General features: G+C 39.9%; 1 protein-coding gene across 42 annotated transcripts in view; it reads right to left on the bottom strand.

The window, feature by feature from the left end:
• The window catches only part of mbnl1 (muscleblind-like splicing regulator 1), an 86,751-nt gene that overhangs the window by 38,258 nt on the left and 31,054 nt on the right, over positions 1 to 17,439 (bottom strand). For all 42 annotated transcript variants that reach the window (XR_013291400.1, XR_013291408.1, XR_013291409.1 and 39 more), the window contains one exon: positions 16,184 to 17,109. Coding sequence is in view for 28 of the 42 variants with exons in the window: in XM_077559815.1 (XP_077415941.1) it covers positions 16,184 to 16,357 (174 nt within the window). In the remaining 14 variants the exon portion in view is untranslated. The remainder of the gene's footprint in view (positions 1 to 16,183; positions 17,110 to 17,439) is intronic.

Raw genomic sequence — 17,439 nt, 5'->3', positions numbered from 1 at the left:
CGACCGAAATGAAAACAACAATAATAATAATAATAATAATACATTTAATTTATAGGTGGTGGCACCTTTCTGGAAACACAAGGCCACCTTATAACAACAGATAAAAACATCCAAATACAATGTTAAGAACAGTATAAAATAAAAGTTCCAACATACATTATAACATAGAGTACAGGCCAAAAGTTTGGACACACCTTCTCATGCAATGCATTTCTTTATTTTCATGACTATTTACATTGTAAATTCTCACTGACGGCATCAAAACTATGAATGTGGAGTTATGTACTTAAAAAAAAAAAAGGTGAAATAATTGAAAACATGTTTTATGTTCTTGTTTCTTCAAAATATTCACTCTTTGTCTGATGACTTTTTTGCACACTCTTGGCATTTGATGAGCTTCAAGAGTAGTCACCTGAAATGGTTTTCCAACAGTATTGAATGAGTTCCCAGAGGTGAGAATGCCAAGAGTGTGCAAAGCTGTAATCAGAGCAAAGGGTGGCTATTTTGAATGAGTCATTCAAATAAAGCAAACACATTGAATGAGATGTGTGTGTGCGTGTGTCCAAACTTTTAGCCTGTACTGTATAAATTATAACATACATTCTTATCACCACGATGCCACAAAATGTCGCCAAAGCAACACTTTTGTCATTTTGACCTAAGCACAAAATGAGCCAGGATTTCAGAGGATAACAAAGGTTGAGGTAAAAATGAGGGGGGAAAAAAGAGCAAATGGTTGAATCCAAAACAAAAACTAAGAATAGACTAAATAATTTATTCATTTCATAAGTGATCTTTAAAGAGAGTTTGCAGTTATGTAAAAAAAAGAAGAAGAAAAACCTTTTTGTCATATTTGTGAAAACAGTCAGGAATATATTAGCAAAATTACTATTATTTTAAATCAGTACTCAGGCCCAATTGGATTTTTAAGAAACGAACATGCCCGAGCAAGAACAACCAATCAGAGCAAGAAAGCATTACCGGCAAGATGCCAATCCTTTCCCGTATTCCTCTTAGCAAAATTTTTGGGATCAAATACAATTCTATGAAACAGTTCAGAAAAGGAAATAAAACATCTGTTACAGGTTTAAATGTAGTAAAATGCCCAACCCTAACCAGGACTCCGATTACAGTACGTTGAAATTCAAAAGGCAGACTATTTACGCAGCAAACTAGTTTGGCTAACATCCACATCAGCCTATGGCATGATCCCTTGTGTCTACATTACTTCAAGACAAAGTTATTTCGCAACATAAGCGTGTGAATATGAGCATCAAACTTCAAATCAAATGTCACCAGTGACATTTTAACAACTTATCAAAACAATACAAAAAATACCAAATTTTATTATCAATTGGATGCCAAGTCTGAACAAAGAAGAAAGCAGAAAAATAAAAACTTTGACAGGCCCGGGCACTGCCATTCCATGAAGGAATGTGCTTTTAAAAACAAAACAGTCGCACGGTTATAGCAGCTGGGTTGAATAATAATAAAATAAGTCAGTTATCAACTACGATTCGCATGTCGGTGATAAGCGCTAGCGGCGACCGAGTGCGTGTCGGCGCTTCTGGCATCCGTCTTTCATGTTTGGCAACAAGAGAAGAATAAGGGGCTGGCTAAACCTGACTGATGGTTCTAAACACTCACATGAGGGAGGGGCGGCTTGCACAAGTGTTGAGTAAATGCAACTAATGCCCCGGGGCGCTACGCTCACCTGTCGAGTGTTAGAATAATGGCTGACTGAAAAAGAGGAAAAAAAAAAAGAATAATGGCTGACTTGGGTTGTCTGTAGGTGGGATTGCAGGTATGAAGAAATAAATAAAGAGATGCCATTAGGAAAAGCCAGACCTCTTAAAAAGTACGCTGAGATTATGTGTTCATTATTCATTCATGTTTTACTCAATTGAATTATCCATATTCCCAAATTGGAGTGCTTTAATTCCCTGTACTACAGATCCGGAAAAGTACTCTAGACCTGTGATAAGAGTGTATTATTATTATTATTATATTATTGTTTTCATTTCGGTCGATCTACGTTAATACAAGTGGCCGAAATGAGTTTCCTCCGCAGGGTATCTAAACTCGGTCATCCGGGAAGGACTCAGGGTCGTGCCGCTACTCCTACCGCGTTGAGAGGAACCAGTTGAGGTGGCTCGGGCATCTGGTTCGGATGCCTCCTGGACGACTCCCTGGGGAGGTGTTCCGGGCATATCCCACCGACGGGAGGCCCCGGGGACGACCCAGAACACGCTGGAGAGACTACGTCTCTCGGCTGGGATCGCCTTGGGATCCCGTCGGAGGAGCTGGCTGAAGTAGCTGGGGAGAGGGAAGTCTGGGCTTCCCTGCTAAAGCTGCTGCCCCCGCGAACCCGACCCCGGATAAGCGGTAGATGATGGATGGATGGATTGTTTTCATTATTATTATTATTATGTTAAAGTGTGTTGAGGAGCTTTTTCTGATAGAAGCAGTGCTTTACGATCATGTGGCATCCGTGGGCAATTATGGAGCAGATCATCCAGTGACTGAAGTGTTGCCGGTTCGGAATTCTCCTTGCCAGCCTCCCATTTGTATATGAATGCGTGATAAACTTTGGGTTGCTAATGCACTTTGTAGCTGTGCCAAAGTTTACACCAACATTTCCTAGGGATGGCCAATCACCTTAAATTTAGCCTGCAGCAAACATCTCCACCCCTTCAGCGCAAACACGTTCATTTGTAGCCAAGAAAGATAAAAAATAAAAAAAATGTCCGAAAGTCTTTGCCCTGATCACTTTCGTAACACTGTTCAGAAAATAGTTTCTCACAGTATGCATCCTTGTATTCCAAATGTTGCACATGCGCCTTTAAAATGGAGGCAAATATGTTTGGAAACTTTGGGTTGCTAATGCACTTTGTGGCTCCCCAGATCCCTCAGTGGTGATGGAAGAGATTTGCTGCATGCTTATGTTTGTAAGAGGAAGCCAACAATAATGTTTTGCACGGGCCTAAGCATTGAAATAGCCTTCAGAAAATGATGATGAAATAGTGAATGATTCTTTCACTGTATGGAAGGATACGCAGTAGATCTTCAACTGAGAAATCAATGAATACTTGAAGAAAAATACAATTGAAGAATAACAAAAAATAAATCCATCCATATTTTGTGATCTATTTATACAGTATTTTTTTGTCTTAGTATTTGACAACACACTACTTAGAAAAGATTTGTAATGGCGTTTTGCTTGCTAAAGTGTATCAACGCCTTTTGTTTACTCGGTGTTGGCCTCTCACGGTGTCGTTCAATTGACAGTACCACTGATTGTCACACCCACCTATGTGGGGAGACAATATATACGAAAATATCCAAGTTAGCTTAGCGTTAGCTAGCAGCTTGTACGACGCAAGTGGATTTAAAATGGGTTCAAAAGAAAATCCAGGGTTCTGCCGTTGGCAAGTGTATGGCGAGGGATAATAGAGGTTAACGTAAGTTCTTTTAAACTAAAAAAGGGAAACCTTTCCAAGGTTTACACGGCTGCATTAGCGCATCAGTGTTCACTCCGAGATGTTTTCAAAAAAGTGAATATGAGGCTTGGTAAAGCACGTTGGATAACACATGGTGTAGCTACAGCGCTATATTCTGTGCATGCACTCCATTTATCATTATGATCAAATTGGATTTTCCATTTTGGGACTTTGATGTGTTTTCCGGCAAAAGTACAATTAGTAACACATTCGAGTTGTTTCGGGACTCGCTCATTTAACAGTAAACAAATAGCAAAGGTGGCTTTTGGGTGCTGCAATTTGGATGAAAATGTATTTTCTTTTAATTAAATATTGCTGAAAAACACAAAACAAACTTTTATTGAACATGGCACAAGTAGGGTAACAATTTTAAACATCTTTACTTTAATTTACTTAAATGTAACCTGTCTATCTATCTATCTATCTAGCATGTCTGCCTCACAGTTCCTGTGCTTTGGATTAGAATTTAGGGTGCTCAGGCTTCTTCCTGAATTCCAAAATCATGCACATTAAGCAGACATACACATAAAACAGAATATCATACAAATGTGTAAAAATACATACCATATTGATTCCCCCCCCCCTTTTAATTTGATATGAAGCAATCCAAAAGTAATTAAAAGTAATTATTTTTACATTACTTTAATATTTTGGTATTTGTTGACTACATTTTACAACAGGCAACTAGTAACTTCATCGAAATACTTTATTAAAGTAACCCTCCCAAGCCTGCCAATCGTTTTTGTTTTACGAAAACAACCAACAAACAATGGAAACAAATTTCCTTTTGTCTTGCTAATACATGCAGCGTAACGCATGAGCAGATGTTGGAGACAAATACACTGACAGCATTCAATGATGTGATCCCTGCTGACATCTCCATCACCTCCATTGGAATCCTCAAGAAAATGTGGATTTAAGATTATTTAACCTGATCATCAATATTTGTTCCACATTTGAACACACACACCCTAAGGTGTTAATGGTACTTGTGTATGAAGGGGCACATACACATGGGAGGCGGCGGGATGACAGAGAAGTGCTCATTGTATTAGCAGTGTTATAAAGGGAGCCAGTGTGATGGCGGGACAGAGTCAGCTGACACCGAGAGAAAAAAAGGGACAGTGATCAGTAATCTGATGAGGATGTACACGCCGCAGAATGGTCAGCGAAAGAATGCTTCGGTGCATGTTAAAATTAGTGTGTGTGTGTGTAAGGTATTAATCCCCCGCTAAACATGAAAGAATAGAATCAAAACCAACAGTGAGACTAAACAAGCGCTACTGTAATGTAAGTGAGCTCTTAATAAACCCCGAGACAACAACACCCCCGCGGCTTTGTCTTATAAAAAGCTCACTTTGAAAAAATAAAAAAGCTTACACCTTATGGATGACTAAATTCTGGGCAAATGGTTTAAAGAAGGATTTCACCATGGATGCGCCCACAGGTATCCAATTAAAAATCCAATTAGGGGTGGAAAATGTATGTGTGGACTGCAGCAGACAGAAGTCCGCGTGGACCTCGGAGACGGTCCGGATTACAACCTCAATGCAGGATTGGCTACAAATCAGCATGGCGTTACTAAAAACAAACCGAGCTGATCATAGGGGGGAGGAATTCCTCCACTTGCAAACACATTTGTCTTAGTCAGATTCGAGCATTTTAATACTGCAAACAGGTGCCTTATATCCTTTGCATATCCATGTTTTCTTTTGGCTAAGCGCAAGGCAGCAAGCAACCAACGAGGAAAGTTATGGTAGGATCACACTTGTGAAGTCCACATGCTGTCATGCGGATAAACATTGAATTAACATATTTTGAGAACTATCAAAAAGAAGGATTGGTCTGTTTCGCCTTCCCTGTGCAGTTCTACAAATGAGATTCCCACAGGTTTGTTCAAATAAATGGATATTAGGAGTTGGCCCTATATTAACTCTTTGACTGCCAAAAACGTTAAATAACGTTTAGTAAAATCCTATGGAGGAGTGCCAAAAACGTTAAAAGACGTTTTTTTTTAAAACAGAGGTGAAACTAACCATTTTCTATTGTTGATTACTGAAAAACGGAATAAGGTAGAAACAAACTTTTTTTTCTGATGAAAGATGAGAGTCCAATCTTTCATTTGGTAGTATGTGCGTTTCCATAGTCCAAACACATATTTTTCTGTGGACCTTGAAAGATCAGTCAAAAATGCTTAAATCGGCTGGCACCCACGGCATCCCTTTTCTGAAAACGTCTGGCAGTCAAAGAGTTAATTACTGGTACACATATTTTTAATATGTCATATAATAAATTTCATAACCCATATCACCAATTTAATGACCCATTTAACTAGTGGCGTTTCGATCCATCAAAAGTGATCAACCGATTTCCGTAGAAAACCGATCACAAAAAAACGATCACCAATTTTCAAATACCTGTTTTTGTTTTGGATGGATTTTAATGATGTTTTTTTTCCCGTGTTTCCGCAAGGGCATTCATTGCTGACGGACGGCAAAGCGGAGCTAATGGAAACTTAAACACGGAAATGTGACGCGCCTAATGGCCTCTTGCTGGAGGTAACAACACAACTTTAAATAACTTTTAAAATTGCGTGATTATTGTGGGAAATTAACGAAAATAAGGTGCTACGGACGAGGCACGGGCGCCGTAATGTCGAAATGACGTAGGTCGCGTACGACATAACTCGAGGACTCCCTATACTGTACTTAATGAAAAATTAGAACTTAATTTAAACAATGCAAATAATTCAAAAGTTTGTGAATCACGATTTAATGCTGCACTCCAATTCATTGTTCTGCTCCTTCTGGTGTGCCTGCTGTGGCCACCTGGAGGCAGTATAGTCCTGTAATGCTATTACTACTACTACTAATACTTCTTCTTCTACTATCTTATACCGTTAGTGATTCAAGGATTTAAGAGTTGTCAATGTACATTCTTTCAGTAAGATCAGGAAACTACTTTTGTTTTTTTGCTTTGCCTTTGAACATCTTAAGCAGTTTTTTTTTTTTTAATAAATTATTTTACGTATTGTGCTTTTGGTTGAGCGAAGCACATTTTGCGTATGAAACGTGCTATATAAATACTCCTGCTTTGCCTTGCCAAGTAATTTTTCATTCCTTCCTCATTCCAAAGACATACATGCGGGGCTAATTGGCAACTATTAAATGTCTATCGGTGTTTATGATGTTTCTCTTTACAGTATGCGCCCTGCAGCTAGCTAACAAGTAATCTGGGGGTGTGCCCCACCTGTCAGGCCAAGTCAGATGGCAGATGTTCCAGCACACCTGGGGACCTAATGAGGACAAGCTTGATTGTAGAGCCTGACCGATACGCCTTTTTTGAGGCCGATACCGATTTTTGGCAGAAAAAAATACCGATTACCGATTAATCTGCTGAATCCGTTTATTTAAAAATATATATAAAGCATAAAACTAACCCCTCGCCCAATTACTTTTCAATGGGTGTCACTTGCGCAAGCTTTCGCTATTAAGATTCTCTGCTTTGAATGACAATTCCATTGTATGACCTTATCAAAAAATTTCATTAAGCATACAAGGTTACTTTATTGTATAGATTTATGTCAATAATGAAACCATTCTTACTTGTTTACAACTGCTGTAAATCATTAACCTTTTTTTATATATTTTTTTTAAATTTTGTGTTATTTTAACAATTTTTGGGAATTACTGGGCTCAACTGGGACCTTGGGGATTGTATTTTGTGCCATGTCATGTGGAAAAGTGTGTTAAGACAAAAAATAATAATCCTTGGATGTTTACACCATTGAATTTTGAGAGAAGAAAGTATTTGAATCATTGGAATATCAACTTTAAAGATAAATTGAAAGGACAATGACAAAATAAAATAAGAAAGTGAAATAAGAATAGAATAAACTAAAATAATAGCAACTGAAAAAAACCCAGTAAGAACAAATACTGACGGTTCCTATGCGTTTTGGCCTCTTGGGGGCTCTGTGGTGCCGTGCATCCATGGCGTACTCACTTAAAGTGAGTACAGAAGAAAGTTGCGATTGAATTATATTTAACTAACTCGTTTTTCACACATTGGGAAGAATTTGTGCCTTTGCGTAGTGTTATCTCATCTGTGGGTATGCGGTCCCATAGAATTTGTGTGTGGATATTCGTTATTTGAAGGAAAAAACACTCCCGAAGTCGATGCTAATTTACTTTTAGCATTTGCATGGGATCCTCCCTTCACTTTTGGCATTAGTGCTAGGCTAGAGACGTTTTAAAAACTAGGCTTGTTTTGCATTTAAACATACAGTAGATGTAATTCTTAACATATTGTGGTTAGTTACAGTTAACTCCAACTAAGGTGTCATTAAGCATCTTAAAGGACGCTTAGGGACAACAGAATAACCAGAATAACATACGCGACACACTTGCTAGTTGCCAATGCTAAGCAAGGAAAATGGTGCATTCAGGGTACTTTCACAGCGTCGGAAACTTCGTTTTTCTCCGATAACGTTTTAAGGGAAAAATAATCGGGCATTTGGCCCATATGGCCAATTGTTTTGGCCGATGTTTGAAGGCCAATAATCGGCCTATTAACTTATTTGCTCCCCAAAACGTATAAAAACGTTCTGCAAAGTGTCCCAAAAGACGTAATTATACGTTTTTAATGTGTATTTTTTTTTATGTTAGAGCTTTGATGCAGCCTCTCAACGGCAAAGAACGGTTGAAGAAATGGTAGTTATTACACAAACGGCAGCAGAGCAAAAGAGATCAACCAGAGCCATGTTAAAAAAAAAGCGAATTTACTCACAATTCTAAATAAATTTGTGAATAATGATGAAACTTAGCTATATTCTAATGCTAATTGCTGCAAAACGAAAATAGATGGGTCGGGCCCTACTTGATAGCAAATGGATGGATGGCTGCATTATGTTATTTATAGTCCCATTGCTGACTTTTCAGTTAAATATCAAATATCAGGAGTATATTACAGCTTTAACTACAATGATCTCTCCATATTGTGGATTTTAACTAGCTATGTGTGAGTCTGGAACGTAACCACCACGATGAACTGGGGATCACTGTTATCTAAATTAATACTAATAAACTCGTAGCAACTGCTCTGTCGGATTCTAAAAAGGTAACTGCTGCTTGTATGGGGCCATGTGCATCGTATCATTTAATTTAGTGTACGCCATGTGACAGAAGTGTCAAATAGACATTAGCCCCCCTGAACTCAAAAGCGAACACAGCCGCACACGGAGCGTGGCATGTTGATTTTATTCCCTAGCAGGACAACCGCCGTCGAGTCGCCACGTAACTAATATTTACGCCACCGTGTACGTGTTTGCGTTTTACCCGACTGTGCTACCCAACCGGCTCCACGTAAACACGCTGTCATAGCATGAGAAAAATAGGAGCTGGAGAGAAAGAAAGATAGAGGGAAAGGGATAAATAGAAGATAAGGTATGAGGCCTTCGGCTCTGTGGGAATGTAATCTTGGCTGGGAGTAGGAACCTGCTCCAACAGCACCACAAACACAGACATAACACGCACGTGCATGTGCACACGGTCGGCCTGTTTTTCCTCACAAGTCAGACATGATGACGGTGGGTGTGTCGGACGAGCGAGCGAGCAGACAGGCTACGAGGTTAATGGCATGGCGGTATGTATTCAAACTTCTCTCGTTCCAGACCGTTACCGCGGCCGCTCGCTTCACGACAGAGTGGGCCTTGTTTGGTTAGTCGAGGCCCTGCTGCTGGTGGGTTCGCACCAGGTCAGGGTTGATGTCATTTACCTAAAAACCACACGGAGCGGCTTGTGTGTGCGTGTAATGTGACCCATGGGTGTGGCTTGAAGTAAAAACCAGAGTGAGCGGGAAATCAAGATGGAGGGAAAGTGAAAATAACTACCAGTGGAAAGAAAATGGATGATGAGAGTATGCTTGCTTCAAATGACTTATTTCATACATGCTATATTCTTTCCCACATGAAAATGAGACAAATCATTAGGCAATGCGTTTCGGTCATGACAATAACAAAAAAAAAAAAACATAATTACCTAAATGATGTGGTTGCAGGTAATTACAACAATTCACCCATCAGGTTTAGCACACCTCTCATTACTGTGTTTGCTTTTTATGAGAACGAATACACTTCAGGACAGAAAACAGACCTATAATGGTAAATTGTTTATTAATATTTTCACAAAATAAACCGACAACCCTGATGTGTCAAATATTGTCATTTTTGTGTGATGTTTTCTACAAGCACTTGTAAAAAAAAAATTTTAAAAAAAAAAAGCTACAAAGGGTGGTCTAAATTTTCAACAAAAAGTATTTTATCTTCATATATAAGTCATGATAAACTTTTACCCCACCAACAATTGTTTCTGTTTTTATTGAACACAACACATAAACATTGCACTGCAAGGTTGTGTTATGTGAACTTTTGGATTTCAGAACTGGTTGACACTCCTTTGGCAGCAATAACCTCAACCAAACGTGTCCTGTAGATCAAACCGGCACAACAGACGCAGGACAGGAACAGGACAATTCCTCTTTACAAAACTGTATCAGTTCAGTAATATTATTGGGGTGTTTGGTGTCAATTGCTCTCAAGGTCATGCTGCAGCATTCCCTTCCAATTGAGTCATCAGGTAAATCGATCACCCCTCTTCTTTTGAATGATCGTACATTTGAAAAAAAATAAAAAAATACGATAAACCAGTAACGTTTCATGTTTGGCAATACTCCATCATGATTAAGTCATGGTAGCAATGTAGCTGCCTTGGTGTACTGCCATTCCTGCAGAGATGCAAAGCTATGGAGGGAGGAGTGAAGTCACAGTGTTTTTCTTCTTCCTGTTTTTTGTTTTTTCCCCAAAGAACTCCACTTTGAATTCATCTGTCTACACAATTTTTACTGGTAGTGCTGTGGAACATTCAGAGGCTTTTGTGAACTTTTTATTGGACAACAGAAGCTTCCTCCATGTCCGTGTCCTTCAATGAAAATCCATTGATGTTTAATGTGTTACTTATAATAGATTTGTCAACAAAGTTGTTAGCGTGTACCAGAGATTTCTGTAAGTCATTAGCCAACACGCTAGGATTATTCTTCATGCATTCCGCACTTGTTCACACGTGTTCTTGCGGAAATCTTTATGGCCACTCTTAGGGAGCGTAGCAAAAATGCTTAACGTTCCTAAATTTAAAGACAATCAACTTTAGGTTGGCTGACTCCTGACTCCAATTCGCTCTTGGAGCAGATCACATTTTATAAATCGAGGTACTTCCAAAGTCTAAACATACTTTTCTGGATGTTATTTATGAAAATAAAATATTGAATCTCTAAAGATTAACGTCCAAAAGAATGCAGCACAAGAAAGTTAATACATTGATTAGATATTGGCAGGAAGCGCCAAAATCTATTTGTGGCAGCCTGCCACAGATCTGGGAAACACTGAGACTGTAATGACTTATTTTGCAGATCCGATCAATGACGACAAATTAACCCCTGGGCGTTATTTGACCATTTTTTGGCTTTTTGTTGGTTCTGACCAAGCCATTTCAAAATAAAATAACGCCCAGGGGTTAAGACGTTACAGCCAATCATGAATTTTTGATAAAATGCAAAATATCGCCCGATCCCATACCACCGATTAAATGAATGCAAAGTCTACTAGTGACATTGAGTGGAAAGTCTACTATTACATTTTCTTTTGCAAATGCAGCAAAAATATGAACCTGTTAAAGTTTCATTTAGAAATCAGTCCATCAATATATAAACATTCACCCTCTGTTTGATGTGTTTGGTTTATTCCACCGTTCATGCCCGCTGCAGGAGCCTCACTTTTCAATCGCAAGTGTTACAAGTGTGACTATTTGCAAGTTTCGCACTTAACCTTTTGCTCAGGAGTTAATCATTAAAAAGTTACAAGCCAACCTTAGAATCAGGGGGTCCAGCCAGCCATTATCCTTCTCTAAATATTTACACCTCTTCCACATCGCTGAGCTGCCTGCGCCGCACCAAACACATGCAGACAGCAGGGAGAGCAGTTTGCGAGCTAATTTGCACACACAGCAAGGCCTAGTTGAACATATTCATTATCTTATTTGAGGGAGATAACTACTTAATGTCATGAAAATCTCGTAAAAAAAAAATAAAATAAAAATTGTCTTATATCTAGTGTGTTATCAACTAGGGCCTGACCGATTAATCAGCCGCTGATTATAATCGGCCGATTATTGCCCTTCAAACATCAGCCAATTGGGCCAAATGACCGATTGTTTTCCCTTTATAATTTCCTTTCTTTTCTTTGGTCGGCTTCACGACTCTGGCGGGGAGTGTTCGGTTTAGGTGAACGGTATGGGATTTTTAAAATAGGTTTTAGGTGAACTAATGAATACACACGCACACACACATTATCACCCACATACAAAAAAAAAAGGAGAGCAATGATGATGACATGTCAAATCGGTAAAATTACCGAATGAACAATACTGAGCTCTCCAGAAAAAAATAAAAAAAAATAAAAATGAATTAATTTAAAAAAAAATATATATATATATATAATGTGAAAGTACCCTGAATACGCCATTTTTTATTGCGTAGCATTAGCGACGAGCAAGTGTTTAGCGTATGTGATTCTGTTGTCCCTAAGTGTTCTTTAAGCTGTTTAATGACACCCCAGTTGGTGTGACCTGTAAAACTAAACACACGGCAATCCACTGTATATTTAAATAAATACAAAATATGCTTTGTTTTAGTAAATGGAGGATCCCATTTAAATGCTTAAGGGATGTTAGCATCGACTTTGGGAGTGTTTTCGTCAAATAACGAATATTCACACACAAATGCTGTGGGAAAAGTTATTTTAAAATAATTTAATCGCATTTTATATATATATATATATATATATATATATATATATATATATATATATATAATTTTTTTATTTTATTTTTATTTAATAATCGGCAGATTAATCAGTAATCAGTATTTTTTTCAGTCAAAAATCGGTATTGGATTCGGTCTCAAAAAAAATGCATATCGGTCCGGCCCAAGTACAAACTCTGTTCCCAAATTCCTTATTGGGCAAGCAAATGTGTTTGCAGCATGAAAAAAAGAGGCCAGCGAGAGAGAGACACAGACTGCTGGTGAAATGACTGGGTTTGGGCGTGACCTATTCAGCTATGCGCTGATGATCATGTGAGACCTGTTCTAATTTTATTCTCTCCAGAAGAAGGTCGATCCTCACTCACATGCAGTTATAAGTGAGCACATGCATATCCAAGAGGCTGTAGGACAGTGAAGAAGGGGGCGGGGTCAGGCCATGGCATAATGGGGGTGACGAGCGACATGGGGAAATGTTACCATGAGTGATGATGGTTTTAGGTGATCTAACGAGGAAGAAACCGACTGAAGGGTGAGGCTGGATGCGGGCTGCCATTTATCCTTAGCTATCCAATGCTGCTGGACCAAACTGATCAAAAAGAGAACAAATCAACGTTTTGACCAACAAAGACTATTGGGAAGACGAACTTTTGCATCAATCAACAACTAGATATGTGGCGAATTACCACTTTGATTATCTGCATCCTATTGCATTCTGGGAACTCTATGATTGTCTCTATGATTGTCCGAAAGGAAAAATGAACAAATAAAAACAAAACAAACCTGCGACAAACACATCAAGAGACTTGATACATAAATTATGTCATCCTGTTTCCACTGTGATTTTTTTTCAAGATTTGCGGTGTTTCATTACAAGTGGAAAAAATGGGTCACCCGTTGGAAAAAAAGAGAGAAAAAAAGACAGCCATCTACATTAATGCACAAAACCCTAGTGGAAAATCAGTCCTAGTATCAGTCTGAGTACCAAAATAGGCTCCTTAGTTCACTCGAACAACTCCTGTATGTTTGCCAGTTACGCTTTCCCGGTCGGTAGCTGACTCTTGTCAGCGAGATGACAATTTAAACACGTGTTCTCGTATTGAGAGGTTTCAGCCAGCGCGTTGCTGCTGCGCTGCTGCGTCAGTGAAAGTCGACACTGTATTGAACGGCATTCAGACAGATGAGGGTCATCTGTACTTGCTTTTGTGGCATTTCCAAAGTGGTCAAATGATAATCTATTTAGTCGTACCTAGAGAAAGGATTTTGTATCGCCAATTGTTTTAGACTATGAATTGTTTTTTCATTCAATTTTAAGGTTTGTTTTTTGTTGCGCATACAGATGAGCTTGTCATTACTATGCTCAAAACGCTATGCTCACTGCTTGGTCTTACTTACCCGAAATAGGCTTTGGAATACCTCTCCATGGTGTACTTTATATCTTTTTATCACATTCTCCAGGCAGTGAACTGAACAGTGTTCCCTCACTATTTTGCTGTTCGGTTATCACGGCTACTTTCTATTTCAAGGTTTTCATTATTTTGCGGGTTTTCTTGGTATTTAAATGACTTCGAAGTCAGACCAGTCAAAAAAAAAGGCAACATTTTCTGGGGGGGATTTTGTTTTATAAAAACCAAGACCATTAACATTAGAGCTTGTCGCCCTCAAAATCCCCATTTCCTCATCGTGGGTGCATTTGGAAATACGATCCGAGCGCACTGCTTCACCCAGACCGGGAACTCAGAAGGTTGTTCAAATTTGCTGTTCGGTTATTCAGAGTGCCCAAAAAACGGAGTACCGGAGCCCGGCGTGTACGTGAGGATAATGAGATGTCCGCTTAATTTCGACACCGAAGTTTTTCTTTTTAGTTTAAAATGGCTTACCTTAACCAGAACCTGGCATCCTTGTGAGTTAATGCATCTTTTGGCGCAGTAAATCCTACCGTTTTTCTTCATCTTCCATTTAATAATTGGACAAGGATTTACAGCACCGGTATTTATTCTTCATTTTGTATTTTCGAAGTTCAATTTATGAACTGTAAAGTGTTTCGAAGGGTGGAACATTGTGTTTTCAGGATCCAAAACACCAATACTCTCTATATTTTGTCCAGATTTGATGAATTTTGATTGGCTGGCAACCATTCCAAGATGTAATCTGCCTCTCATCTGGTCAGCAGGGATACGGCAGAGCTCACCCGCTAACATAATACATTTTATGCACGTCATCTAGTCCTGTAGTTTAATCGTTTCCTCAGGTCAGCAGACTAGATGCGACTGGAGGTACCGAGGTACAAGCGGATGCTCAGAGGGTATCGAGCTTTTTCCGTTGTCGGTATTGTTTTAGTGTTTTCTTGTATTTACTGTCTTGATGTTAAGTTGTTGTTTTAACTGTTTTAGTTTTTTATATGCCTGGTTTTTACTTTATTTAGAGCACTTTATATGCAGCTTTGGTCGTATGCTCCCAAAAACGTATAAATACGGTCTATTTTAAATATTACAATGGTCCCAAGAACGTATTTATACGTTTTATGTTTTTTTTTTTATGCTAGAGCATACAGAAGGCTTTGCTGCAGCCTCTGAAGTGAAGAGAAAGCTTGAGGCAATTATAATTATTACAAAAAAGGCACGCAGGTGGCAGCAGAGTATAAGAGATCAACAAGGGCCATGTTGCAAAAAGCCCTTCCCCCCACTGTTTTCAACAGGTTTGTCAATAATGGTGAAACTTAGATAGATTCTAAAGCTAATTGTTGCAAAATTGAAACAGATAGAAATATACTTTTTTTTTTCCTGATGAAAGAAGAGACTAAATCTTTCTTTTGGTAGGTTACATGGTTTATATATTCTGGAGGCCTTGCAAAATCATTCAAAATTCCAGTAAACCAACTGGGAGAGAAGGGGGTTGCTTCAGTGAAAATGGCTGGGAGTGAATGAGTTAAAGTGATATATAAATAAAGCCCAGGCCCACCTGACTTCTTCTCGCTTGTTTATAAATTAGATACACGCATGATGTAATTTGGGAAGAGTTGACCACATCTGGCTGTACACATGGTCTTCTTTCTGAGTGGACTGACAAACTGTCCTCATCCTAACCCTGCCCTGTTCGCATACTTCCAATGGCCATGAGTCACCACCATCTGTAGGGAAGGATGCGAGCTCAGAAAACGTACAAGTGGGTCAAAAGTTAAAGGTAAGGCCCGCCCATGTTTGGAGATTCGAGCCCTTATAAAATGTGTGAAAAACACAGGGAGGTGGGAGATAAAGGAAAAGTTGATTTCTTGCTGTTGCCTAAAAAGTAGATTCAAAATACAGTAGTATACGCTTGTATTCATAGAAGACAAACAAACCCCCTCTAACTGCCTCAAGGCGCAGGAAGTGGTTTGTGTGCCTCACTTCTCTCTTGTTGCTCAGACGTGGAGCTGAGGGCATCCCAGTTGGTATGTGAGCAGAAGTTTGTGTTGATGCTCCACGTTCACGCAAGAGTGTTTAGTGTAATCACACACCAACCAGTGGAGCGCCACAAAACGTCTGCTTCCTGAACCCAGCCTGATTTGCCTCTTTTCCCAAACCTCTCTGGGCTCTTAATCACATGTTCTCATCACCTGACCAGAAATGGGCGTAACAAGGGAGAGCACATGCTGGGACCAGATGGTGCGCTCTGCACTGGCCGTAAAAGACTGTTATTTGTAGCTTGTGATTTAATGTCTGCCACGCGGCATGTGCTCACTGTCTTATCAATGGGCTTTATCGTGTAACGTCTGGTTCTCTAAAACACCCACCACCAACTTCCCGTTGCCCCGCTTCTTTTCGATTTCTTACCTTGAGTGAGTCGAAGCAAGCGATGACCCGTCCGTTTTCCACCTGGCAGCTTTTGGCCGGATGAGCGAACTTGCACTCCTGGTCGGAGCGGGAGCACGTGCCCCTCTGGAACTCCCTGCATACCTCGAGCGTCAGCCACTTTGTGTCACGGATCTGTGCTATGTTCATCGCCATGGCAACGCGCTGGCACAAAAACAAGCTCCCAGCTGAGATCGGTTTGGTTGGTAAAAGTACCGCTTGGGTTTTTAATCCACGATTTATGTTTGTGTGTTTACACTGATATTGCCTGCAAGGTTGAGATGACAATTAAGAAAAAAAAGAAGTTTCCTATTGACTGAGAAGCGTCCAGGGTGAAATGTTGCAGGACGAAGTAAGGCTGTGAATATTATTGCGCCATCTTCCCAATCAAGAATGTTGATTTTATCCAGGAGGCAGCCCGCCTGAATGTGCACTCTTATTGCTCACTGACTCTTCTTTTCTGGAACATTCACGAGCCAAAGTGGCATAGGAGCGAAAGCCCTCTGGTTAAGATGCAGTGAAACAGGCAACAAAGGTGATCGTCTGGGTGTAGTCTGCTTTGGGGCGGGGTGGGGGATTAAGGACACTGAGGACCGTGTGGAGGCTTAGCGGGTCCAAGGCGAAGGTAAGTAAAGGCAAGGTGTGTGATGCTCTGCGTGGGCCTTGTGGTGGATCGGGCTGCTGGGGTTTCAGGTGAGGCTTCGCGGAGGCTGCAGCCCACTTGGGAGGGGGTGGATGGCGATGACGGCGGATGGACAAACGGGTCGGAGCGCAGTCAGAGGAGGGCGCGGCCACCTTGCCTTGCGCTATGGCAGCAAGCGAGCGAGGCAGGAGGGGCGGGGAGGAGAGAGAGCTTCAGCGGTAGAAGCAGGTCAAAGCTGCGGCACACATCAGCAAAGGCACTTCCTCTGGGGAGAGAGAGAGAGAGAGAGAAAAATGAGAACTTGGGCTGATGGTACAGGTCTGCAAAGTTTTTTGTCATTCTTTGGGATCAAGTTGAGACCTTTTGTTTTAAGTAGGGGTGTCAGGCAATAAAAAATTGTAATTGTAATTAATCGCATGACTTCCATGTTAACTGACAATTTATCGCAAATTTTATATCTGTTCTAAATGTACAATAAAATGCACAACAACTTTTCAAACTCTTGTTAACATAAAAGTGGGAAAAAATTTAAATCGGAATATGCCTGCATCCTTTAGTCATTGATACAGTAATTTCATAATGAATCATAACATTT

The sequence above is a fragment of the Vanacampus margaritifer genome, chromosome 2 (genome assembly GCF_051991255.1).
Source record: "Vanacampus margaritifer isolate UIUO_Vmar chromosome 2, RoL_Vmar_1.0, whole genome shotgun sequence".
NCBI lineage: Eukaryota > Metazoa > Chordata > Actinopteri > Syngnathiformes > Syngnathidae > Vanacampus > Vanacampus margaritifer.
The sequence above is the reverse complement of the archived record's forward strand: the minus strand, read 5'-3'. Positions and strand labels throughout refer to the sequence as shown.